The 27,393-nt window shown below is 42.8% G+C and overlaps 1 protein-coding gene across 2 annotated transcripts in view; it reads left to right on the top strand.

Moving 5' to 3' along the window:
* The window catches only part of TAF3 (TATA-box binding protein associated factor 3), a 178,162-nt gene extending 161,018 nt beyond the window's left edge, over positions 1-17,144 (top strand). For both annotated transcript variants that reach the window (XM_045874450.3, XM_045874449.3), the window contains exons 5-7: positions 11,696-11,951; positions 14,897-15,003; positions 15,779-17,144. In XM_045874450.3, the coding sequence (XP_045730406.1) occupies positions 11,696-11,951; positions 14,897-15,003; positions 15,779-15,893 (478 nt within the window). In that variant the 3' untranslated portion in view covers positions 15,894-17,144. The remainder of the gene's footprint in view (positions 1-11,695; positions 11,952-14,896; positions 15,004-15,778) is intronic.
* The last annotated feature ends 10,249 nt before the right edge of the window (positions 17,145-27,393 follow it).

The following is a 27,393-nucleotide window of genomic DNA, read 5'->3' as shown; positions in this document are numbered from 1 at the left end:
ATTGGTTCTTTATTGACTTGTCAAGCTGTGAGTTTGCCTTGCAGGCCAAGCAGCCCATGACCCATTCTATTTCTTTCACTGTTTTGTGGTGGGGAAACAGGTAAAGAAATCCCGCTGAAAATCCTTCCTTCTACACGTTTTTATGAATAACGCCAGTGTTTATCGCAGTTAGGGCACTCTGATCAAATCCTCCAAAAGATGTAATGTTAGCAGCATGGAACCATTGTGGGACACGGCTGTGGGCGGTGTTGGTTACTCTGCGCGACATTGCTTATTCAACAGAAAGCTTTGGAGGGGAACCTGCTCTGCAGTTAAGTAGGGGAAAAGGTGATACTTCAGGGAGAAAAATATGGAGACACAAAACACTGTTTAGAAGTATGGGGGGAACAGTAAAGATTGGCAGTGAAGGCCCCTAGGAATCCAAAGTTACTTTTACAATGATCATAATTAGGTTAGGTGATGATAATTTATCTCACAAGCTATGAGAAATTATATCATGGTGAACTGTTTATTTTTTCTGGAATGTGCAAAATTGAAGAGATAATGAAAGGATTGTTCTTAAAGCTATGTATCCGGTTACCACAAAAGTCACCTAGCAGCTAAAATCAAAAATAACTTTTAAAACTCTCATGTATTTTCTCATAAAATGCAGAGGAATCGGGAAAAACAAGTCACTTTAGTCACTTTAGTGACCAGTCTAATCTCTTGGAAACAAAGTTAGGACACATTTTGTCTATCAATACTGAGTACCCACTTTAATGTTTTTCCTTTTGCCACTCGGGAAATTTGAATGAGAAACACACACACGTACCTTTAAGAGGAATAATTCACTTGAAGTAGAGGGGAGTATCAGGCATTTTGGAAGGATTATTGTTATTATGAGTAATTTTCATCAAACCACTGTCTGTCTAAATTGAAAAATAAGTTATGTATGAGCAGGTAGATCTCTGAGATTTTGGGCCCTGCCCCCATGAAGTGATGACCTGTCTCTACATCCATTGGCTGTACAGCTAATGCTAAGCCATTCTCGGGGGTACCATTCACAGGCCTTATAGGTAAGAGAGAAATCTAAGAGAAGTGAAAGAGTCAGGCAAGGCAGATAATGTTCATTATATGTTTGGTGGAGCTCAAAGCAACTTAAAAGCATTTCCAGACAATAGTTAGATTGAAACCTTCAAGATGTGCTTGATCCTGACATTGATGTGATCATCATTCTTGGTCTGAGGGTCAGTTCCCAGGTGAGGAAACCACATCCATGCTGTCAAATAGAAATCTCAGTGGTCTTGGAACTCTTTTAAGTATTATGCTAGGAAGGTAGGCAGGAAGGAAGGAAAAGAGGAAATTGGCCTAGTCTAAAATCTTGTAAACAGACAAAAATATTCAAAAGTAAAACACTTATTTTTAAGAATTCTCAATGTAGTATTAGGCCTTATGCTTATTAAAGTTGATGAATATGTATTAAGACACTGTTTTATACTGCAAATAATTCAAAGACAAATAAGATACCCACCTTACTCCCAAGAAATGTACTGCCTAATGTGGATGATGGAGACAGATGTGCACATAATTGGGACACAAAGCAACGGCACACATTTTATTCCTTTGAAAAGACAAGACTGTGAAGCACCTTAATACCTCGGTTCAAATTTATGATTTTAATTATGTACCAGAATAGCATAGCTTTATGGGGTTCTCCTCCCTTGACCCTTTTCTTGTTGATCTCTGTTAATGATGATACACTCAGCTTAGATACACTCACTTGAGCAGCTTTTGAATTTAGCTTGGGGCTTCTACAACCAGACCGTGGTCAGCATTTGGCTGGAAGGCTTTAGCGAGGCCATCGTGTTTTCCCAAAAGTTTATTAAATAAACTATAACATATGTACAGAAAAGTGGACAGATCGTAAGTGTGCAGTTCAAACCATCATTCACGATTCCCAGCAACATTTTAGATGTATATATTGTGGCAAGTGTTTTTAACTTAAATCTTTTATTACACAAGTTACATATGATACCAAAAGAAAAAAAACACCTATCACTATATCAGACACCTGAAACTAATATAACACTGTGTATTAACTATACTGGAATTAAAATGTTAAAAATAAAAAAATTTTAAAAAAAGAACTGCCTGTAGCCCCACCATGCAGAGCCAATTTCAGGACATTTTGGTGTGTATTCTTTTGAACTTCTTTCTAAATACACATTCATCCATTCTTATTTGCTTTTTTTTTTTCTTACAAAAATTGGATTCTCTTACGCATAGTATCCATAACTTGTTGGGGGGTAAACATCATTTATGTATGCGTGTATCATCTCTTCAGATAACAGTGGCATTTTGTTTATCTTCATTTATTTAACCGATCCCCTGTTTGGGGGTATTTTAAATTATAGTCATTGTAGTTTTGGGCAATCATAAACAATGCTATAAATAATATTCTTTACCCATATCTGTGCCTAGTTGTCTAATTATTTCTCAGAATCGATTTCTATACATGGAATTGCTGGTCAAGACTAGTACATTTTTAAGGTTTTGTTAACCATTCAGAAGTGCTGTACAACCATCCTTCCCATTCCCCCATCTTGACATCTTTTTAATTTGTATCCAAAAAGGTATTTTATTGTTGTTTTCATGTTCATGTCTTTGATTACCATGAATGTAGAACTTTTTTTTTTCTGTTGTCGATTTTTGTTTCTTTCACTCTCTATCACCTGCTTGTGTCCTTTGCTCACGTTTAATAAGAATGTTAGTCTTTTTGGTTTTGATTTGAAAGAACTCTTTCTGTAATAGGAAGTGAACCCTCTATCATGTATGTTGCAAGTAACTTTCCTCCATTTTGTCTTTTGCCTTTGCTTAAGATATTTTATGGTATTTTGCTTATGATATTTACAGTTTTTGCCCAATCAAATCAGTGTTTCCTTTTATGGTTTCTACTTTTGCGGACATACTTAGAAAATTCTCTTCTACCCCAAGATTAAAAACATATGTTTACTCATTTGTTAGGGTATTTTAATGGTTTTACATTTTCTTTTACCAAATACTTAATCCCTTTAGAATTTATGATTTGTGATATACCCTGTAATTTGAGTTATCTTTTTTCCAAATTAACTATACCGTCTTACAACTCAAACAAAGCTAATTGTCAATTTTGTATGATCATTGTCTATTAGATCACGTGAATACCATTTTAGGTAATAAGTTCAGTTGTTAACCTCCAGCAAACATTTTCCACTGGAATAGCTAATAGTAAAGTTGAAACAAAGTGATAATCAGAGGAACAAATTCTTTGCATGTCCTTTTCTAAGTCCCCGCCCATCATTCCTCTGAGTGGGTAGGAGATAGAAAATGTCCTTCCCTCCAATAGCCCCCTCTTGTTGATATCTTAGATTTCCAGGCGTATTTCCACCTCTGATCCTCACATCACAAGGCTGTTTCTTCTTCCTGTCCTCCTCCTGGTCGCCCCCCTCCCCCGCCCATTGGCTCTGCGGAACCCACAACCACAGGTGCCTGGGTCTCCCTATCCCCCTAACCTGTCTGGTATTTCTTTGCTTCATCTCCTTCTTGCTTTACTGACACCCCATATTTTCCTCTCCTGTCCTTTATCTGTCTTTCTTCCCACATCATAGTGCATATGACACAGTGCAGTTTTTTCCTGTAATTTTTGTTGGCTAGGAAAATTTCCTCAATGTATCATTTCTTTTTTTTTTTTTTCTTAAAGATTTTATTTATTTATTTGAGAGAGAGAGAGAGCATGAGAGGGGGAGGGTCAGAGGGAGAAGCAGACTCCCTGCCGAGCAGGGAGCCCGATGCGGGACTCGATCCTGGGACTCCAGGATCATGACCTGAGCTGAAGGCAGTCGCTTAACCAACTGAGCCACCCAGGCGCCCCCTCAATGTATCATTTCTTCTAGGAAACCACTACTTGCAGGACCAGCTTTTGTTTGTTTGATTAATAAAATTAACTGTGTTCAGATTTGTGAGGTGACTACAAGTGCCAGTTGCCATGTTAGGTACTGAGGATACAGAAACGCAAAGGCTTTGCATTCCTTTGAGGGACAACTAGCATCGCTGGGGTAACAGGTATGTGTACAGACTGTGCAGAGTATTTTTCGGTCTGATGGAATTGTTTGCTCAGTGTCTTTCAGTGTGTTCTTGAAAAGAATAAATAGTCTGTATTTGTTGAATACAGAGTTTTTTAAATGTCCATTGGGTCAGTTTTGTTATTTTTGTTATTTTGTTCAAACCTTATATATTGTTACTGGGATTTTTTTTTTTTTTTAAGATTTTATTTATTTGAGAGACACAGTGAATGAGAGAGGAGAGAGCACAAGCAGGGGGAGGAGGGGCAGAGGCAGAGGGAGAAGCAGACTCCCCGCTGAGCAGGGAGCCCGATGTGGGGCTCAATCCCAGGACTCCGAGATCATGATCCCAGGACGGGATCATGATCTGAGCCAAAGGTGGATGCATAACCAACTGAGCCACCCAGACAACCCTTTACTGGTTTTTTGACTGCTTACTCTCTCAGTTCCAGATAGATATCCTAAAATCCCCAGTTACACTTGTGGATTTGTCCATTTCTTACAGTTCTCTTGGTTTTGCTTTATATGTTTTAAGGATATGTTTCTAAGTGCATTCAAGTTTTAAATTGTTATATGTTCCTGGCACATAGGGACCTTTTATCATTATGGAGAAACCTTCATTACCACTGGTAGTTCTTGCCTTACAATCTGTTTTGTGTGCTGTCACGTTTCCGTGTGTCCACATGCCACTTTTGCTGGCCAATTCCCTCAGCCTTTCCATTGCTCTGTTATTAGACATGCCTCTTACAAATAGCATACTGTTAGGTTTCACTGTTTTCCCCAATCCGACAAGTAAATTGTTTAGACCATTTACATGATATAATTATTGATCTTTAGAGTTATAATCCACCTTATTTTGGGTTTTCTGTTTGTCTTATTGTTCTGGGTTTCTCCTTTCCTTCTATCAGATTGGTTATTTTTTTTTAACATTCCATTTTTCTCCATACTAGTTTAGAAGTTATACTTCATTCCTAATCTTTACATGGTTACCTAGAAATTACCACATTTTATTTTATTTTTTTTTTAAAGATTTTACTTATTTGACAGAGAGAGACACAGCAAGAGAGGGAACACAAGCAGGCAGAGTGGGAGAGGGAGAAGCAGGCTTCCCACAGAGCAGGGAGCCCAATGCAGGGCTTGATCCCAGGATCCTGGGATCATGACCTGAGCCGAAGGCGCTTAATGACTGAGCCACCCAGGCGCCCCTAGAAATTACCACATTTTAAATTTAATACCTTTTTTACCTCCTTCCAGATAATAGAAGTGCATTAGAATGCTTTAGCTCTATTCATCCCCTGCTGGTTTATGTATTATTGTTTCCATGTATTTTATTTAACTTTATTTAATTATATTTAACTTTACCGACATGTCTATCATTCTTCCTTGCATCTCAGACCTTCTGATGGGATCACCTTCCTTTTCCAGAAGTACTTCTTTTAGAACAGAGGTGCTCAGAGTGGTGCATAGGCCCTCAGGATATCCAGCTTTTTGATAGTTTGTGTGTGAAAGTGGATAGTGATGAAATAGGAAGCGTTAATAATAACACTTTCTCTCCATACCAAAATATGATAGTTGTCTTGAGGAGAAGTATTTGTGTGATTATTTAAGTTGCAAGCTCAACTAGCAGCTTTTCTCAAGATAACCATTTTTACTTGAAAGAGCAACTGACAAACAATGGTTATCCAGACTTAAGATATTTAGCCAACGTTTCCCCAAAAATGAAAAAAGGAAGCCTTTTACTTCAGGGAAAATACCTGTGAATATTTGTTATAAATGATAAAATGGCAACTTTGAAGTAAAAATTAGAGTAAAAATTAGAGAAAACATATTACAAGTTGACAGCTCCTCAGTACTCCAAGACATTTTTGATGAGATGATGTTAACACCAACAAATGTGATATTTTAATGCTGTATAATGAAATGTGTAAATATTTGGAAGATATGCATAATTCAGTGAACCAATATTACAAACCAGTGCATGATGTTATAAAACCATGTGTGGGTAAAATAACTATTCAAAGTGCTAGCAGTTCAATGAATTTTAATGTAACAAAATATGAAAAGCTTACCAATATCGTTTCAGATTGTACATAGCGACTAACTGAAGAAACTATCACTCATTGCATTTGGGTGCAGTATTGAAGAATTTACACAATTATCTGTAAAGGCCGTTAACACACTCCTCCCCTCTCCAATTACTTATGCATACATTAAGGTGATTTTCAAAAGTATGAAGCTAGTGTTAGTCTTCTCCGAATTGATTTTTAAAAAGTGTTATCTGTTAACATGTAATGGGTTTATTATTCTGACTTTTAAATGAATTACTAAGTAAGTATATTTTAAGTTCTCAGTTTTGATTTTTAATATGGCAAATATTGACAGATACAATGCACATAAGCAGAAGTTCTTTGGGTTTTTCAGTCATTTTTAAGAATGTGAAGTAGTCCCTAAGACCAAAACATTTGAGAATTGCTACTTTAGAATTTCTTTTAGTAAAGATCCACTGTTGGTGGGGCGCCTGGGTGGCTCAGATGGTTAAGCATCTGCCTTCGGCTCAGGTCATGATCCCAGGGTCCTGCGATCGAGCCCCACATCGGGCTCCTGGCTCAGCGGGGAGCCTGCTTCTCCTCCTCCCTCTGCCACTCTCCCTGCTCATGCTCTCTCTCTCCCTCTCTGTATCTCTGTGTCTCAAGTGAATAAATAAAATCTTAAAAAAAAGGATCCACTGTTGGCAAGTCCCTAGATTTTCCTTGCCTGAAAATGTCTTTATTTCATCCTTGTTCTTAAGAGATGTTTTCAAAGGGAAAATGGACTTTTCCTCAGCACATGGAAGATGTTATTCCACTGTCTTCCAGTTTCATCGTTGCCATGGAGAAGTCAGCTGCCATCGGTTTCTTTGAAAGTAATGTTCTTGGGGTCCCTGGGTGGCTCAGTCGTTGGGCGTCTGTCTTCGGCTCAGGTCATGATCCCAGGGTCCTGGGATCGAGCCCCGCATCGGGCTCCCTGCTCAGCTGGAAGTCTGCTTCTCCCTCTCCCACTCCCCCGCTTGTGTTCCTGCTCTCGCTAACTCTCTCTGTCAAATAAATAAATAAAATCTTAAAAAAAAAAAAAAAGTAATGTTCTTTTTCCCCTCTGGCCACTTTTCAGACTTTCCTCTTGGTGATGTTTTGTAGTTTCACTCTGATGTGTCCAGGTGCAGATTTCTCTTTCTTTATCTTGCTTGGGACTTGTTGGGCTGCATAAGTCTGTGGATTGGTATCTGCCATCAGTTCCATAAAAATCCTCAGATATTCTTGTTAACATTTGCCCTCTGCACCATTCTTTCTCTAGAATTATGATTAAATGTGTAGTAATTATTAAACAGGTTGTAATTTATTGTATTCTCTCCTTGCCCCTCCAAGCTACATTCTAGATCATGTCTTCTGTCTTCTTATAGAGTTTATAGTTCTCTCATTCTGCTGAGAGTAAATTTGTTGGTGTATTTTTCATTTCTAGGTCAGTTCGTTTCTTTTCAAATCTGCTAGATCACTCTTTATAACTTTCTATTACCTGCAGGTAATGTCATGCTTTACCTTTTATTTTTTTTGAATGTTGTAGGCTACAACTACATGTAGTTGCTACATAGTTGATAATTCTAGTCTCTGCACTCTTTACGGGTCCCTTTATTCTGTCTGTTATCTTCTGGTTCTCCCTGATGCTCTCTCTTATATTTGGTTTTCTTTGATTATGTGCTTTTTTTTTTTTCCCTCTTAATAACTATCTGCACTAATAATATAGGTAAAAGGCCTAGATTTCAAGTCACTTCCTCTCAAGATGATTAGTGCTGGGTACCTACGCACATTACAAGTCCAGAGTACTTTTTAATACAGTGTCCCAGACAAGCAGAGCTAAGAATTCACAAGGCCCTGATTCATTCTTCCTTAGTCAGTATAGCCTGCTGGGAGTTTTTAATGTGGGATGGGAGTTCTATTAGACTTTCCACTTTGGCAGGCCTGGGCATTGAAACTTGTCATCTTTATCAAAACCAAAGATCAGATTTGCGGTATGCACACACACCCTCAGGGCGAAACATCTGTGTTCAACTTACCTCTCTGGGTTCCTGCTTTTCCTTTAGTTTTGATTCCAGCACCTATATTTCAAACCATTATGGGAAATTGCCTCCAAAAATAGTGTGTAACATTTTGGTCTAACCATGAAAATAAGGAGTGCTTGCACTGCAGATATAAATATGCCCATAGTAAGGTCTTTGAACTCCCACCTTATGTGTAGGGCAAAACTCACTCAGTAAGCAGTGAGAGAGACAGCATAGTGTAGTTGTTAGGATCACAGGTTCTGAAATCAGACTGCCGGGGTTTAAATCCTGGCTCTGTCTCATAGTAGCCTATGAATTTGTACAGAGTACATAATCTCTGTGTGCCTTGGTTCATGAAAGGACAATAATCAGAGTTTTTAACCTCATTTAGTGGTTGTGAAGATCAAGTGAGTAAGGCAAGTAAACATTTAGCACAGTGCCTGCCATGCAGTTGGCTTTCAAGTGCTGAGAACAGTTGGGTACTTAGTAAGTGTTCAATAAATACTCACTATTAATTGTATCAAGCAGTACTGAGTGTCTCCTGCACAAACAGCCTCTGTTGAATTTTCTCGGTCTTTGGCTACATTCAAGTTAGGAGGGCAGTCACACTTGGATGAGACAAATGGAAAGCAATTTGAGAGCATTATTTGCTTACATTGTGGAATTTTTTTTTTTTAAGATTTTATTTATTTATTTGAGACAGAATGAGAGAGAGAGAGCACATGAGAGGGGGGAGGGTCAGAGGGAGAAGCAGGCTCCCTGCTGAGCAGGGAGCCCGATGCGGGACTCGATCCCGGGACTCCAGGATCATGACCTGAGCCGAAGGCAGTCGCTTAACCAACTGAGCCACCCAGGCGCCCAAATAAATAAAATCTTATTATTTTTTTTTTCTAAAGATTTTTTATTTATTTATCTGAGAGAGAGAATGAGAGACAGAGAGCATGAGAGGGAGGAGGGTCAGAGGGAGAAGCAGACTCCCCGCCGAGCAGGGAGCCCGATGCGGGACTCGATCCCGGGACTCCAGGATCATGACCTGAGCCGAAGGCAGTCGCTTAACCAACTGAGCCACCCAGGCGCCCAAATAAATAAAATCTTATTATTTTTTTTTTCTAAAGATTTTTTATTTATTTATCTGAGAGAGAGAATGAGAGACAGAGAGCATGAGAGGGGTGAGGGTCAGAGGGAGAAGCAGACTCCCCGCCGAGCAGGGAGCCCGACGCGGGACTCGATCCCGGGACTCCGGGATCATGACCTGAGCCGAAGGCAGTCGCTTAACCAACTGAGCCACCCAGGTGCCCAAATAAATAAAATCTTATTTTTTTTATTTTTTAAAGATTTTTTATTTATTTATCTGAGAGAGAGAATGGGAGACAGAGAGCATGAGAGGGAGGAGGGTCAGAGGGAGAAGCAGACTCCCCGCCGAGCAGGGAGCCCGATGCGGGACTCGATCCCGGGATTCCGGGATCATGACCTGAGCCGAAGGCAGTCGCTTAACCAACTGAGCCACCCAGGCGCCCTACATTGTGGAATTTTTAAAGTAATTTAATGTTGTATAAACTTCCAGTGAGAGTAGCAAAGAACCAGTGGTTTTCGTGGAGGTGCTTTCTAAACTCTAAGCCTTTAAGAAGGTAGAAAGATGCCGGCCGGTAACAGTGACGCCAGGCGTTACCATGAGCTACAGGCGTCGGTGTAATGCTGATGCTCACACTTTACATTTAATGTTTTCTGACACGTTTCTGTATATCCAGGTTCTCACGGTAACTCTCAGAGGCAGCTGTCTGTATTTGTACTTTGTTGCTCAGCAAGGCAGGGCTTGGAAAGTTTAGTGTGGGATAGTCGAAAGAGATGAGTTGGTGCAGTCATTTTAGGGAATAGATTGGATTTCCTGGTAGAGATGAGAATGTGCATGCCCTGCGACCCAGCAACTTTATTCCTGGGAATATAGCCTGGGGAAACTCTTGAACGTGTTTCCGGTCAACATGTAACATTTACAAGGTAGTCTGTTTTACCCTCAGTAGGGCAGTGGGCACAAACCTTTTGACTTATTCATACCATGGAATACTATATAGCAATTAAGGTGAATGCTACAGATCTATATGTATCAGCATGGATAAATCAGGAGACCTAAAACTAAGTGGGCAACTGTAGGTAGACAAGTAAGTTCTGGAGATCTAATGCAGAGCATAGAGATTATAGTCAACATTACTTCATTATAACCTTCCAAGTTGCTAAGAGACTAGATCTTAAATGTTCTCAACACAAAAAAGAAATAAGTATGTGACATGATAAAGGTATTTGCTGACGCTACCAAAAGAATCATATTATTACTGTACTGTAATAATCACTGCAATATACAAATATATCAAACCAGTACATTGTATACCTCAGACTTACACAGGTTATAGGGCAACTATATCTCAATTAAAAAAATAACTAGGGAAAGCTAGTTGACGAGAATAAATATAGTGTAATATTATATTGTTTATATAGTTAGAAAACATAAAACAGTGATACAGTATGTATCGTTTGTGTGTATCTACAAAGAGCATACTTGGGGCTTGAGGACAGTGGTTCCTTGCAGAGGAGGAAGGGAGATCAGAAGTGAATGTGGCAAAGGGCGCATATCTGTGTACCTCTGTTTCCTAAGCTGTCTGGAATACTGCCTTCTCTGCTCGAAATTATATATAGTATGTATGTGCATTATATATAACTTCTTTTCTTTCAAATAAGGCATCTTTTTTAAAAATGAAGAAAGAACTTGGAATCGAATAGACCTCCGTTCAAAGCCTGCCACCCATTTAGCCCCATTCCATTCTCTAATCCTGTTTCCTCATCTATGAAATGGGATCATGGAAATTTTTTGAAGTTGTTGTGAGGACTGGGTGAGGTGATATATGTAAAGTGCCCAGGATGATACCTACCTTGGTACAGGTGCTCAGGCACAGTATTTTGAAGTGACTTTCCCGAGCTCACAGGGCTGGCCTGTGGCAGATCGAGGGTTTGAGCTCGAGTCTGCAACTGCGTGAGTTCTGGGGATGCGCACTGCTCCTGGAGACCCCTCAGCTGCAAACGGCAGGAAGGGAGCCTCAGCTGCTCTTGCCCCCCCTAGGGGAGTGCCCCTCTCTCCTGCTACTAACTCTTCTCCGCAGGCCTGACTCTGACCAAGTTGAGAGGGGAATGGGTGGGGAGCCTTGCTATCCCCAGACGCTCGCTCAGAAGTGTTTTGCTCCTGGATGCCTGGGTGGCTCAGTCGGTTGGGCATCTGCTGTCGGCTCAGGTCGTGATCCCAGGGTGTTGGGATCGGGCCCACGTCGGGCTCCCTGCTCGGCGGGAGCCTGCTTCTCCCTCTCCTCCCGGCTTGTGCTCTCTCTCGCTAGCTCTGTCACTATCTGTCTCTCTCAAATAAATAAAGAAAATCTTAAAAAAAAAAAAAAAAGTGTTTTGCTCCTAGAAGAAGAAAGTTATTTTTGTGATAATGTTTTCAATGCCTGATTTGACTCCACTATCCTGTTGTGACTTCTCCTTTTCTCTCTCTTGTTGACAGCGTCATCAGCAAAGTGGTCCCAGCCCCGGAAGCTAAGCCGGCCCCTTCTCTGAGTAGACCGAAGACCCCACCACCTGCCGCAGTCCCTGCCCCTGTCCCTGTGCATGTCGCCCCCGCCCCGGTGCCTTCGCCGCTCCTCACGCAGTCCACTGCAGCCCCGGCTTTGATGCCGGCCCCGTCCCCAGCCATCTCTGGAGCCGGCACGTCCAAAGCCCCGGTCCGAAGTGTGGTCACGGAGACCGTCAGCACTTACGTGGTATGCTGCCTTTTATTTCTGTAGTGGTTAAGGAAGAGCCACCTAGGAGCTGACTCTTCCACCGTGAAAATGTTTTCAATTAAAAAGCAGTGTCTTATGTCCTTACGGAATTTCAGAGGCAATCCTTTATGACTAGACAGATATTTCCACCGCGTTTTCAAGCTTTGGGCTATAGAGTGTTGTTTAAGGTGTTTGCATATTTAGTCTCCATAAATAATATCAAAGCATTGTTTTTCTTTAGCTTATATTGTTTTATACGTATATACAACAATGTCAATGAAGAAATATAGGGATGAATAGTGATATTTAAATCCCACACTGAACTTCTTGATCAAGCAATTAAACTTTCACTTAAGAGTCTTAAGTTACATCATGTGCACAGATCCTATGGGCCAGATGCTGTTTCTGGGTAACAACCCTAATTACAGTATTTCATTGGCGAAGGTCTGGAATATACCAGGGCTTGCATGTTAAGGAAATGAGCTTGAGTATGGAAGCATGTCTTCAGATGGTAAAGCTCGGCTTGTTGAATGAATTCACACTGTTGTCATGGGACTGTTTTCAGGTGTTTTCCCCATGCTGAGTAGTATCAGGTCTCATTCAAACCCTGAAGTCAGTCTAGTAATGACGTGTTTTTATAAATATGTCCCTTGTACACTGTGGAGTGACATACACACAACAGAAAGATTTCAGGCGCATAGAGGCACTCTGTGTACAATACTGCTCTGACCACCAAATGTGTAAACTGTGATCTATCAGCCTCCTGGTGGCACAGACCTGTCTGAATAGATAGGATTAGAAAGTAGGACTCATGATGGTTGTTATAAGTCAGGTAAATATTATATCTCTTTAAGACATTTTAGAAGGAAATTTCAATAAATCATTATACGTTTAAGGCACTATAATGATATAAAGGATAAGAAAATCTCAGAAGTATTGAGAGAGGATATAAAGACATGTAAAATTAACAGAAAAATATCCAAGACAAAAATAGAAGATGTGATAAAATCTGTGATCACCGGGGTGCCTGGGTGCTCAGGCGGTTAAGCGTCTGACTCTTGGTTTCAGCTCAGGTCGTGATCTCAGGGTCGTGAGATGGAGCCCTGCTCAGGCTCTGCACTCCGTGTGAAGTCAGCTTAAGATTCTCTCTCTCCCTCTGCCCCTCTCTGCTCATGCTCACTCTCTCTCTCAAAATAAATAAATAAACAAACAAACAAACAAACAAATACGGCCCATTCAAGGACCAGTTGTTCCAGGTGTTTAAATTGAGGTTGCATCACCCCAAGATGGGTTGGTTGATCAGGAAAGATTTTATATTTAACCTCTTCTGCCTCCATTGCTTCATCTGTAATTAGGGGGTTCATGTCAGACTAGATGATCAATACAGTGTGTTCTAGCCTAAAATTTCTGATTCTCAAGTAGATTTTTGGGCTAACTCCCTGGATCTGACTGGCATAGGCAACATGGATGGAAAACCTTATATCTCCTCAGAGACACTTTGTAGACAGGGCCCAAAATGTGTGATCTGGGGAAAAACATGGGCTATCGGGCAAAAATGTCACTGCCTAATAGTGGGACTTTGCTGCTGTCACTGACATTCCCCCAGCTCCAGTTTCCCCGTTCGTCACCCATTCAAGGGTTGTTTCAGGATGAGTAAACAAAGTAAGATGTTTGGAAGAACTCAGTACACTGGTTGGATGTTAGTTATTAAGGATGCTACGGCCAATTTCTGATGTAGCAGCAGAGTCACGGCCTTCTCATTTCAAGAGAGGTCAACCAGCAGCCCGGCTGGCCACGCATGGCCGCTTCAGGGCATAGGACGCTGGACCGGTCTTACCTTTAGAGAGCTGGCACCTGGATCTCTGCCCTTAGACGTCGGGAGGCCTAAACCAGAGCTGTAGCGGCCCAGGTTTTCTCAGGAAGCTTTCGTGTCAGTGGAATGAAGCATCTGTGTCCGCAGTACGCCCATCGCACACGAAGAGAGCCATTCTTTTCTGAATATCGGGTCAGTGTTGTATTTGAAAGTATAGGAACCGACTGTACCTTGCAAAATAAACTGAATGAGACTATTTGCCGTGTTACTCTAAAAACCTTTGAAAATCAGCTCGTAGTCTGCTGTTTTTTGAAGGCCCGTCATAGATTTGTTTCTTCAAATTGGTTTGGTTAACATGGAATTTGAGGAAGCGACATAATTCGGGATGCTTCTCATTTGGAGCTGCTAAGTTAAGGAAAGCAAACTCCAGAGCACACCACAGTTACAGCAAAATGATGTTAAAATGTGTAGCTCATTGGCCTCCTGCACCCCTTATTTTATTTGCCCTTTACTTGATTGTGCTTTACTGAAAAATGTCATAAAGGGAATGGAAAGTTACTTAGTAACAGCTCTTTTATATCCTTGATCTTATCAGCTAGTTCAGGAGAAGGGCTTGGCTAATAAGTAATAAGGTGATGCACGCACACTGGGCTGCATACATTAATTCCATGCCCGTGGATGTGACTGAGGAGGCTGCATATGGTCGAGCTCCATGGCTTGCACAAATATCAGCTTTCACTGCCGTGATGACCCGAATCAGTACCAACCCATGTGTTTACGGTAGTTTTTAGATCATAGTGGCTACAGGTCATACCATTCGTAGAACTGGTTATAAAATGCTTTGTTTTTATGACTTACAAAAGAGAGTTGAAAATATTCATTACAAATGTCTTCTCACTGAGTACCTAGTAGCTCTCTCTTTTTCATGCGATCCCAGGGTAGTGATGATGGCGATCATGACTTCAATAAATTGTAAAACCACCGGCTCTCTTTTTAGTTTAACTTGTTTATGAGGTTCACGGGAGAAAATGATAAAGTAATCATTCTTATCCTGTCCTCTTTTTGGTTCTTTTTTCCCATTCCGTCTCTGTTTTTGCCCCTCCCACCCCATTCCCCCATCTAAAAACCTCAGATCCGAGATGAGTGGGGGAATCAGATCTGGATCTGTCCTGGATGCAACAAGCCCGACGACGGGAGTCCCATGATCGGTTGTGATGACTGTGACGACTGGTATCACTGGTGAGCGCTGCAGGCCGGGCCGGCCGCGAGGGGGGCTCCTCGGGGCACAGCGGTGACCGCAGTCCGTCCTGGACGCACTCCCAATTCCACGACTGTCCGAGGAGCAGTGTAGGGAGCACAGTCACAGTCAGATTAACATGTGATTAGTATTAACGCCAAAAATCAAGAATCTTAGGACTGTTGTTCTTCAACCTAAATCCCAAATATTTGGCCTAGCCTATATATCCTTCTTATTAAAAAAAGAGAGAGAGAAAGAGACAAAGGGTTTCCCTTTCCTTTTTTTCCAGTAACTTTCTATAAGCTGCAGCACTTGACGGTAGCGTGGAGGGAACCCCTTGCTAAACACATCACAAGGTGCAGGAAGAGACGGCTGGTGTGCTCTTCATAGCTCTCCCAACCGTGCCCCGAACTGAAGAAACACTGCCAGAGTTTATGCAAATAATCTCCTCATTTTATAGTTTAAAAATCAGATATAAAAAGATAGAAATCCATTCGGTCACACGATATAGCCAGGCCACTGCTCGGAAGAACTAGCCCATTGTGGCTGAAAGGAGGAATGACCACTAACTCCCACAGCAGGGCGTCCGAAAGGGCCCTACCGCGAAATCCAGTAATGCACACGTCTAGCAGCACCGCTGTCTGTGCTAGAACTCTTCAGCCTGGACTCTGCTAAATGGGCTGCAGACTTAGAAATTATTTAATTATATACATAAATATTTACATAAATTAAGCTGGTTTATCCAAAATCTTTTTTTGTTTGTTTACGCCCGTGTAGGCCCTGTGTTGGAATAATGGCTGCACCACCAGAAGAAATGCAGTGGTTCTGTCCCAAGTGTGCCAACAAGAAGAAGGATAAAAAGCACAAAAAGCGAAAGCACCGGGCCCACTGACGTGTCAGGTGGCATGGACGAGTGGCATCGCCTCGGAGGGGAGTTGGGGCAGTCCTGGCATCCCGTCTACCACCCACATTCCCGCAGAGAGCGGATCTCGGAAGCCCAAGGACAAGAATGCACTGTCCACTCTGGATTTGGCCCCCGTGACAGACTGGCCTGGGCCCACATGGCCGTGTGACTGAAGACAGACTCAAGTCGAGGCGTGGCTCAGGACCGCCACGTCCCCGCTTTTCTATGACCAGTGACAAGTATTATTAATAAAAAGACTGTAATCTTCCCTTCTGATTCTCTTTATTCTCTCCAGGGCCTTTTCGCTAAGATATTAGATGAGAAGACAATGTGTCAGCCGCCTCGACTGTAACTCCTGGACGCCATTAGTCTGTACAGTTTGCAACCTCTCCCCTCTCTCTAGTAAGATAATCATAATGACAGAAAAGAAAACTCCACTTGGAGTACCGGTAAATATTTTTGTGATGAAAATATATGAAGCTTCCCCGCCCCCACCCCACCCCCCATTTTTAGTACTAACATGTAAAATGTTCAGGCTTTTGTGAAATACCTTATATTTTTTAAGAAAAAGGTTTCTATCATGTCCTGTTTGCTTTTGCGCAGATTATTTTTGTTGACTCGCACGTGGTTTCTACGTTCGTGGCATCCTGACTGTGCCCTTCTCCAAACTGCTGGCTTTCTCACGGCTTCTACATTTCACCGACTTGTATAAAAACACCCCGACTAGAAGATCTCCCCTAATGTAAATAATAAATATTTATGAAGTAGTTATTTTTTAAATTTTTATCGTGTTTAATTCTGGCTTTCTCTGAAATCCACGGTGGTTTCAGCCGTGTCTGTAATTACTGCTGTACACACACAAAGAAGGCTAGAAGCAGAGCCATAGTTCCAAGTAATCTACCTTGAGCTGAGCCCGTGCCGTGCCCCGGACACCGTGGGGCAGAGGGCCTTACAGTTGGAAGGACAGCAAGGCAATTTAAGTCTATACTTTATGATTTGAGATTGTTTTGTTAACTCTAAGTTTCTTTGACTTACTTTTACTAAATGGACATGTAGATTCCCCGAAAGTAAAAAAAAAAAACAACAAAAAACAAACAAAAACAAAAAACAAAAACCCGAAAAAACATATATACTGTAGCATTTTGTGTTTATATTGTTTTATTTCTGCAAATCTGTTCATTGAGATTGTGGTTTAAGGCTGAAATGAAGTATATTATGAATTTTTTTTTTAAAGAAAACTCATCAAATTTCAGGGTATCACAAAACTTTATTATATTACTATACTGCCCACTATTTATTATATGTTGTAGATGTCTGAGAGATAAACCAAATATTTTATTTTTAATGTAAAACATCAAATTTAACTTTATTAGCGTATTTTAGCAACTTTGGAATAAATATGGACTTTTACTTGATTTTGAAATAATCCCAATTTGGGCCAGTGTAATGGATATGTTGAATGCTAGAATATTGGCTTTGAACCTAATACAAATATATTAATAGAAATTGTGAATTTTTTTAATGCCAAGTAAATTGATAGTGTATGAATTAGTCATATTTTAAAACTTATTATGTGGTTAGAGAAATGAGGTTTTCTGCCATGAATGTTAAATTGCAAATCAGTGGAAACGGAGCCAACCTTTTCAGGGTGCAGTATTTCACTGCCCTCCTTGTTCTAGAAGCCAAAATGTTTCTATCCCTACGAAGAAACGAAGCATCTATGTTGAGATATGTGGTTTTTTTGTTTTGTTTTGTTTTGTTTTATTAATTTGAGATCATCCTAAATACTTTATACAGTATTTTCACATGCACAGATCTACCCATTAGTGCTTTTTGGAGAGGGATGGGGGCGGTGGGGAAGTGCAAAATAAAGATTATTGGCTATTTCATAGTTTGCTTTTCCATTTTATTTATTTAGGATTTAGTTCCTTGAGGCACGGTCAGTGGATCTAAAGTTGCCACGTTTAAGTGAGCCGGTCACACTACTGAAATAAGAACGGAGGTGCCTCTATATAACTTTCCCCCCAATCCTACTGTCGAGAAACTTCAGCCCATAATACATTGAAGGAATTTCAATCAGTTGTTGTCCCTTGCTATTTCATGGTTGCTTTCCTAAATCCAGTTCATGATTTTATAAATGGCCTTTGCAATAATAAAACCAAAGAATCATTTTCAGGGGGCTGGATAGCTCAGGGGATTAGTAATGGAATACAGAGCCTTTCACCTCTAGGTCAGTGAGTTGAATCCAGTGCAGGTCACCAGAGACCCCAAGTTGTTACCATCTTCTGACTGCTCCGTGGCCTGTGCTAACTGGCCTGGTGGTCTCGGTGTTTGCCGGACGGCCGTCCATGCACCAGCCAAGGGAAGTACAAGAAACTGCACGGAGATATGGATTTGAAAATAAAACACCGAGGGTACAGAGCAAAGTGAGAAAGCTGGGCATCGCCATTCTCCATCAAGTCGAATGAAGAACAACAGATAGGTAACTTAGGAGGAGTACAGACAGCGCGGACGTGACTCGCTTTGCTTAATGAAGTCGAACAAAATCGGCAAAGAGGAGGCCGGCGCTGGACGAGAGGTGAGAGGACACTTGTTGGGAAAGATGATGTAATCCGGAGAAAAGCTTTAGGGGACTCGAGCCATAAGAAGAAAGCGGGTTCTGACTTTTGGCAGAGAAGAAAAGCCGAGTAGCAGTGACATGAGGAAGAACTGTGACAGAACTGGGCACCACGGGACAGAAAGGGCCCGCCTCTGCAGCGGCGGAGGCCTCCCCGTTGTCCACCAGCCCGGCTGTCCCCACCCGGGCCACCACCACCACCTGCCCTGGGCAGGCCCCGCTTTATAAAGGGAGGTGGTTGGGGGCGGGGGACCCACAACATCCTGGCTGGTGATTTTCCTGGAGGAGGTGGAAACTAATTTCTGATGAGACCATCCACATGCCGAGCCCTATGTGGCCGGCAAAGTGCGATTCCTGTGTGTGACCGACGTGCGGTTTCTCTTCTGAAGTTGTCTGCAGCGAAGTACAGTGAGGATCCTTCTCCTCTGGCTGACTCATGCCTCCCAACGTCCCAAAGAAAATCAGAGGGTATCAGAGCATTCCGGCTTTGTCGGGCTTTTTTCAGAGATAAACTCTAGTGCCTTACTCGACCGTATCACCTAAGCCGTCTTTGTTCCTTTTTCAATAGGACCATGAAACAAAGGCCCACTAACCAAATGAAAGTCTAAAATGAACACTGAGATATGGAAATGTTGCCAGTAAGAATGCTAATGAACGAAGTTCACGAAAGGCATGCTGGCTAAGTTTTCAATGCAAACAGTTTTATGGCCAATCTCTTTAGATCACAGCAGTTTTCTTTAGAAGGTCTAAGTCTAAAAGTAGATGAGTTCCCCTGACTGAAGAGCGAGACAGATAATGTTCCGAATGAGGTCTCTCTGCAGCGGGATCAGCCGTTCCTCAAGGAGAGGATTTCTTTGAGAATCTTGCATTAGTAGTAGCTAAAAAGTATAAAGTAACTATTAATCCATGCGTGAAGGCCAGTCGATGACACTGGAAATTAGATCTTTAGATGGACAGCGAAACAGTGCATGCTTAATATCGTTTCAACACAACATTGGGTTTAGGTGTGAGTTATTAGAACGACTGCAATTAACTACCTTTTCAACCTGGACAACCCGGTCGTTCGTTTCTTTTGTGGAAGAACAGTTGTAAACGCTTCCATCTGTCGATTCAACATTTGCTGGGCACCTTTCAAGCAGATGGCAAAAACGGGTTAGAGCCAAGTTTGGTTTTTCCCAGGGTCTGGCTTGTGAGGTATGCTAGTTGTTTCTCTTTCTCCAGGCTATAAATACACACACATACATACATACACACTAGGTGTTAAAATATTTCATCGAATCCTGAGAACCTTCCGTGCTGTTCTTCTGCCATTGTTCTATACATAACCTTTTATCCACTCCAGACCGCAGGTGGTTTTGATGTTAATAGAGCTTTCCGCTTTGAAATGTTTGTGTTTACGACAAAAGATTTAAAAGCTTGGCAAGTGGTTACATTACCGGAGGAACTAGCAGAGCTGATATTATGTGAACATACATACATACTCCACAAGATTTAAATGTGTGAGGCTTTCAGAACAGAAGCAGGATCTGGGGCACCTGGGTGGCTCAGTCGGTTAAGCAGCTGCCATCAGCTCAGGTCACGATCTCAGCATCCTGGGATCGAGCCCCATGTGGGCTCCCTGCTCAGCGGGGAGCCTGTTTCTCCCTCTCCCTCAAAAAAAAGAAACAGAAGCAGCATCTTTTTGGTACTTTGCCCTAAACAATAATTTCCTATTGTATCCTGGCAACCTAGTCAGTATTTTGGTAAACTTTGGAAGTTTTGTCAGGGTTTTGAGTTTGGTCTTATTTTTGACTAATGGAACATTTAGAATGAGACTATCTTGGGCAAAATGATACAAACCTGAAGAATACCATTGGTACTGTCCCTTAATGAGCTAAGTATTGCCAGGTTAAGTGCTTTGAAGAAAATATTGGTGCTGCTTCCAGTTATCTCATTTAGACCTATCGAAGTACTTATCAGAGGGAGTTCTAATAGTCCAAAAATATTACCAGGTTATATTCTGATTCTTTCTTTTTTTTTTTTTTTTTAAAGACTTCATTTACTTGAGAGAGAGAGGGAGAGAGAGAGAGAGCATGATCGGGCTGAGGGGAAGAGGGAAAAGCAGGCTCCCCGCTGAGCAGGGAGGCCGATGCAGGACTCGATCCCGGGACCCCGGTATCATGACCTGAGCCCAAGGCAGCTGCTTAACTGACTGAGCCACCAGGCGCCCCTCTGATTATTTCTTTTGGAATGTTTGTTAAACTTCTTTTGCTAGCTTTTAGAAAGGGAATTCTCTGTAAATGGATTTCTAAATAACCCAATTCCTCACCTTTCCTCTCTTCTGTTAATTTCGACGTAGCTATTTGCAACATTCACAAAAACAAATAATAGGCCCAGGATGTCTTACACTTAGCTGTATCCTAACACTTCTCAAAAAAATCTTCACCCGTCCTCTCTCTGGGCAGGCACATCATGCATGGGGGTGCAGAGGTGAAATGAGACACGTCCTCAGTGCTGTAGAGAGCTGTCCCCAGCAATCACATTGGAAACATGTTCTGCACCTCACAAAGGATCCCAGCCTGAAGTTCACGGTAAGATGACCAGTCCTGCCGGCTGTTTGACCGACTCTGTCCCCATCAAGGTGCTTATGGTGTTTCTGATGAGCTTCACGCATTAAACTGATACTTGCTGCTTTGCACATCTTCTCTTCAAATTGTGTTCAGATTTTTCACTGGATATTGAGGAATCTAGCATGATAGCTGCCAAAAGCACACACTTTTTTTTTTTTTTTGTAAGTCAGAACCTGGATTTGAATCCTGGCTCTGTTGCTCAACTGCTGAATGAACTTGAATAAATCACATCTCTAACTCTCAGTTTCCTGCTCTGTAAAAAAAGAGAATAAAAACACCTGCTTTGGATAGGTGTGAAATTTAATGAAGTCGTATACCACTTTGCACATGCTCAGTGAATGACAGCTATACCATCTATCGAGGCTTCTTTTTTTAGCTTACTCCGTTAATATGTATTATCTTGCTCTTTCAATAATTTCTCAGCACTCTATGAATTCTGGATTTTTCTACGAGCCTCAGATTATGAGTTTCAACACCCCTCCAAGAGGGATCTTGATATGACCATTGAGGCTTGAAAAGTTGGACAAGGCAGTAACTAGGCAATTTTATTATCAAATGATTTGATTATTGGCCATGGATGATCACCAGGAGAGAGAGGCTTTCTCCCAGTGCCCTGGTTTCTCCAGAACGGGCAGCAGTTCGACTTTAATCTCGCCTCTATGCTGAACAGAGGCAGAGAGTAGAAGGAGATACATGCCACCGTCCCAGACCCCAGCGCATCCTTTGGCAGGACTGTATGACCAAGGCCAATATGCCACGAGTCAAAACGCAGTTGATTTGGCATTGGCATTTTCTAATTCTTCTGCTGAACAATCTTGGGGAACTAACCAGAACAGTAAACCACGGAGGACACGCCGTATTCGCTTCGCTTACGTTCAGCAGCCCGTTTTTGAACAACCTCAGGCTGCGGTGCAGCAAACGTATCCGATAAGGAAACCCAACTCACACTTAAAATGAGGAGAGAGTGTTTTTCACAGCCTGGGCAATGCGGTCCTCCCGTGGGGAGGCACCAACTTTGGGGGCGCCCTCTGGTGGCGGAGCTACCACGGCCGCCTCCCTCTCCGGGTTGAAGAAGCTGTTCAATACGCAAATACTCCGACTCGGGGCTCAGGCTGGTGAGCAGTTTCCTGCCCTGATGGGCATGTCCCATAATTTCTGCACCGTCCAGTACGGCAGCCGTGGCCACATGGCCTCTTGGCACTGGACGTGTAGCTACGCCAACGAAGAAACTGAACTTTTAACTTTATTTCATTTTAACTCATTGGAAGTTAAACAACCACAGGCGGCCGGTCGCTGCCGCACTGCGCGGGGCAGTTCTAGAACATCCACAAATGTCGATGTTCCTTGCCGCTGCGCTGTAGTCCAGTCGTCCCTGTGCGTGAGGACGCCGTGGTCACAGCCACACTTTCTAACGACAGGCTCTTCTCCGCCCTTTTGTTTTGACACGAAGACGTCATGTGCCATCTGTATACACTTGCAGCTCTAGCGTTCTCTGCTCAAGATTTGACCCGTCAGGTCTGTTTCAGAGGCGGTGGCCCATGAAATCTCTCCAATGCCTGTTACGAGTCAGACCCAGAGGTGAAGGGGTGCGCGCGTTGTGTAGTGGAACCCAACTGAAAACTACTTACCCTCAACACTTTTAAAGTACGGGTGTGTTTTAAAATCACCAAGAATAGGGACGCCTGGGTGGCTCAGCCATCAAGCGTCTGCCTTCGGCTCAGGTCGTGATCCCAGGGTCCTGGGATCGAGCCCCGCATGGGAGTCTGCTTCTCCCTCTCCTCTCTGCTTGTGCTCTCTTTCACCATCTCTGTCTCTGTCTCTCTCAAATAAAGAAATAAAATCTTTTAAACAAATAAATAAAATCACAAAGAATAGGCTTATTCCCCCCTCCTTTTTTTTTTTTTTTTAAAGATTTTATTTATTTGACAGAGAGACACAGCGAGAGAGGGAACACAAGCAGGGGGAGTGGGAGAGGGAGAAGCAGGCTTCCCTCTGAGCAGGGAGCCCGATGCGGGGCTCGATCCCAGAACCCTGCGATCATGACCTGAGCCGAAGGCAAGATGCTTAACGACTGAGCCACCCAGTGCCCCACAAAGAATAAGCTTAAAGTACAAAAAGAAGTCAAGTTAGGATACAGAAAGTAGGCACAGAAGCTCTCCTTTTCAGATTGTTTACCTCTTGCAAGAGCAAATTTTAAAAAGAACAGCAGAAGGATGTTTGTCCATCAGGCATGATGGCTGTGGCCGGGCTGGGGTGGGGTAAGCATACTGACCAACATTTCCTGCACAGACAGCATCTTGGCTAAAACAACATGGAAGCATGTGTATTGCTTATTGTCAGATAAAATGGAAAAAGGCAAGTTGAAGAAAGAGTTTGTTTTCAACTTACTAACAATTCCTCACTAAGTACATCCTTTATGTCTCCAGGACTCTGAGCCTATGTACAAAGGATCAGTTGTCAGGGGTTCATATTAGACTTCAGTGAAAATTTTGTCTACTGCGTTGATTTAACCATTCATATGAACACGAGATGTACTTGTTCATATATACACATTCAACCTGTGGCCATGTGAACTGCTTGCATGAGGTTGGTAGCTTCTGGGAGGTAATATAAACCATTTCAGCATCCACTTCATTTCTTGGATGGAGAGTTATTTTTTTCAAACATTTTCAATGTGCAAATCATTGTCACCGAACTTTGTTTCAAATCACTAAAAACAACAGAGAAGGTCCACTCTTTGATTGCAAAATACCAGGCCCCCCACTGGAGGGCTTCGGATTACCAGACCACCGAAACAAAGTTGGCCCATGTTTCAGTTCGTAGTCACAGACAATACAGCGATTTAATGCAGCAGAAATCCTGACCGGATTCGAAAGATAGATGGTATTTCTGCCGTAAGGGGTTATTCACCTCCTTTCCCAAGTAGCTGGTTCACGTAGTCAGTTGCCCACTTTGTCTCTGAGAGGCGTATCAGAGTTTGCCTCTCAGATTCGTCTGAAGGACGTCCGTATGAAAACACACGGCGTCATTATTTCGTACACCCCACAACACTTCATACTTACCTATATATTTGTGTCGAACGTCTGCAGTTATGCGGTTTACAGACAGAAAAGTCACACTAACTGGCTACCATTTTTAGTGGGTGTCATGCACTCGGGAACAAGATCAGAGTCTACAAGTTCTGGTGGTTAATCTCGTTGCTTTCGTCCTCGAAGGTCAGAAGAAAAAGAAGAGGTTTGGAGCTATAGTAAGGAAGGGTCCAGGTGAGCTGTCTCCCCCAGTCCCTGCTCAGGCATGATGACAGCCCATATCACTAAAACAAACAAACCTCACCCCAGCCTTTCGCTGGCCTTCGCTGGCATGGTCGGATTGTTTTTCCCCCCAAAAGAAAAGCTGGCCTTTCATATGAAGTGGAGTCATGTCAGCAATCGGGCAGACGGGGTGTGCAAGGACGAGTGGAAATAGTGCGCCTTATGTAAAGAAGCTGCACAGGTTGAAAACGTGTGCTAGAATTTCAGTAACTTGATTGTTCGGACTCAGGTGAGGGAACTAGCTCTTTGAGCCAAAAAAAAAAAAAGGAAAGAAAAGAAAAAGGAAAAAGAAAGAAACATTAATCATGTTGTACCTAAGCCAACCCACTAATCAGGAATACAAATATGGTGCTAAGATATTAAGGCGCTATGGAAATGCGGCCGAATAGCAAACATGAAAGTAAACATTCCAAATTCCCTACCCCTCTTGCACCTAATCTGATAGAGCCACCCAATGGCTTCACACAGGGTAAGCAGAGACGGCTCCCTCTGCGTCTATCGCACGCTTTCAAATGGACTTCTATTAAAAACCCAGTTGAAGTATCTCCTGGGATCAGTGTGATAGTTGCCGGCTGGCCCAGATTGGCTCAGCCACCCTGCAGTTAAACCCCCACGGTAAATGGAAAGCACCACGTGATCGCCCAGGTCCACCCGGGCTCTGGTTTCAAGGTCTTTCCTGAAAGTTGGCCACATAGATAACCTGGTTTCCATGCTATTTATTGCCTAGGAAGGAGGAAGGGTTGAGCCCAGCCCCTCTGGGATGTGAACTTGCGGTTCCAGGGAGTCTAGGCAATCAAATCTCTTGCCTTCAGGACCGCACTGCCCCAAAGAGAGAATCCAGCCAGAGTTTTCTCTTAGAACCAAGATGAGAACTGAATTACAATAGCTCTTTCTTAGTTGTGACACATTAAAAAAAAAGAAGAAGAAGAAAGGGGAAAGAAGCTTTCCCTAGTACTTTAGGACACATTTCACCTGTGGCCTTTGCAAATAGCAATTTTTCTACATTAATTTTTTTTTGTTACCTGAAACATCATTTCACCCGGGACCTCCATTTACCGGTGGCAAATCTGGTTAACTTCCGAGACCCAGTATCACTTCTGCCATCAAAATTGATTAGTCTGCAGGTTGGGAAAGATTATATGGTCGGGTCAAACTCCGCCCCTCCTGCCCAGCATTTTAGTAAAGATAAAATTCAAATGATGTTTTTAGTAAAAATGATTGCCTTCTTTTAAAAGATTGCATTAAAGATAACAGCGCCATGATAAATGTTCTGCGACCGCACCAAAGTTTGGTCTCTTTGTAACGGGATTTATGCAACAGCCTCCTTCCATGTACTTTGAGGCTTTGGCTCTGGCTGAGTTCTGGGCAAAGCATACTGCGTGGCCCCCTCTTGTTAACACAGTGATGAACCTCAGCAGGCAAGACTTATTTAAAGACAGTGACAAAATTTACCTCCTCGGCTTCTGAAAATAAATTCTTAGGCTGCTATCAGTTTTGGATACGATTTTGCAACTTCCAAAGAGTGGCAGGGAGGAGCATCTCTGGCCACCATGTTCCTCCGGAGGATTGAAAAGCAGATTTTCACCTATTCAAAGCTCCTAGGAAAATATCTGTTTCGATTTCTCAAGGTTCTGCCACTCTGTGGAAGACTCGTCTGAGAAATCCGGTTCCTCAGACTTGCTCGGGTTTCAGGTGACTGGAACACAGTGCGCCCCGAACCCCTGTCAAGGGGCACCTTGGTTTCGAGCTCTCGCTGATGGTTTAAAATTATTTAGAGAAAGTCGAGTACTGACTTACAATGACGTATGTGTCCTCACGCGCAGAAAATGCTTCCTCCTCACTCCAAAGAGCTAAAAATTTGGGCCCCATGCCCGGCACTTTAAATAAAGTTGCCTGTTCTAGGATTATTTATCATGGTTAGTGGTGGCCATCAGTCATGAAAAGTTAACAAAGACCTATTGGGTTTATCTATAGGCAGCTAAACAAACATATCTTGCTCTTCTGTTATCTTCTTGTTAACAAAGCCCTATCAGGATGTTCTAAACATCAGCATTTACTGCACTGGGGTCCTTTATCTAGGATGATATATAGAGAGCCCATCAATTAGCGTGAGGGTTCGTAGATACCTGCCATATATTGCTGAGCAGGCACGGCTCTTCTCTCTCCCACCGCCGCCCCGGTGCTGTGGGGGGGCTCCCTCCGTAGTGTCACCACTCGCCTTCTGGCCTTTGGTTCATCCCGGTGGGAGTGGGGAGACTGTGAGAGCGCCTCGGGGACCGCGGTTCTCAGAACACTTACACAACCCACGGGACTGAGGTCCCGCGCGGCAAGATGGAAACCACACATAGAGAAGCACGAGCCTTGGTGGATGTCGCTTTGGCCCAGGCGTTTTGAGAAACGAAAACCCAGTGTTATCACCCACTTTGCTCATGAAGTTGGAAATAGGGAGGCAAACACTTTCATTCCTGGTGTGTGTCTGAGAGAAGGGAGGGAGCTACTCAGCAGAAGGGCATTGAGAATCTACAACTTACCTCCCGATCACACGGCCCCTCAGCTTAGAGACTCCCCTCCCTGGTTCCCCAGCACCCACAGCATAAAGCCATTTGGCTTGACCTTCAAGGCCCTTCATGGTCACGTGTCCCGACCCCTGTCACTTCTCTCCTCCCAGGGCAGGCCACGTTTCTCAGTTTATTGACCTCCCTGTGCCCCTTCCTCAACCCTGTGCCACTGCACTTGCCTGCTCCTTTCTGGAATGCTCTTTGATACCTGCTCTGCTCCACGAGCTCCTAAGCATCCCCTGAGATCCAGATCAAGCGGTTGCCAATTTGGTAAGCACCGGGAGACGCTCCCGGCCATTCCGTCCTCTGGGCTCACACACCAACATGGCACGCACTTACTGGAGTGTTTATTGCATCTGTAAAGGTCCATTTGCTTGTCTTTCTTGCCACTCT

This window comes from Mirounga angustirostris, unplaced genomic scaffold (assembly GCF_029215605.1).
Source record: "Mirounga angustirostris isolate CCGP_5_RB_7025 unplaced genomic scaffold, mMirAng1.0.hap1 SCAF_5, whole genome shotgun sequence".
In the NCBI taxonomy this organism is placed as follows: Eukaryota; Metazoa; Chordata; class Mammalia; order Carnivora; family Phocidae; genus Mirounga; species Mirounga angustirostris.
The sequence above is the reverse complement of the archived record's forward strand: the minus strand, read 5'-3'. Positions and strand labels throughout refer to the sequence as shown.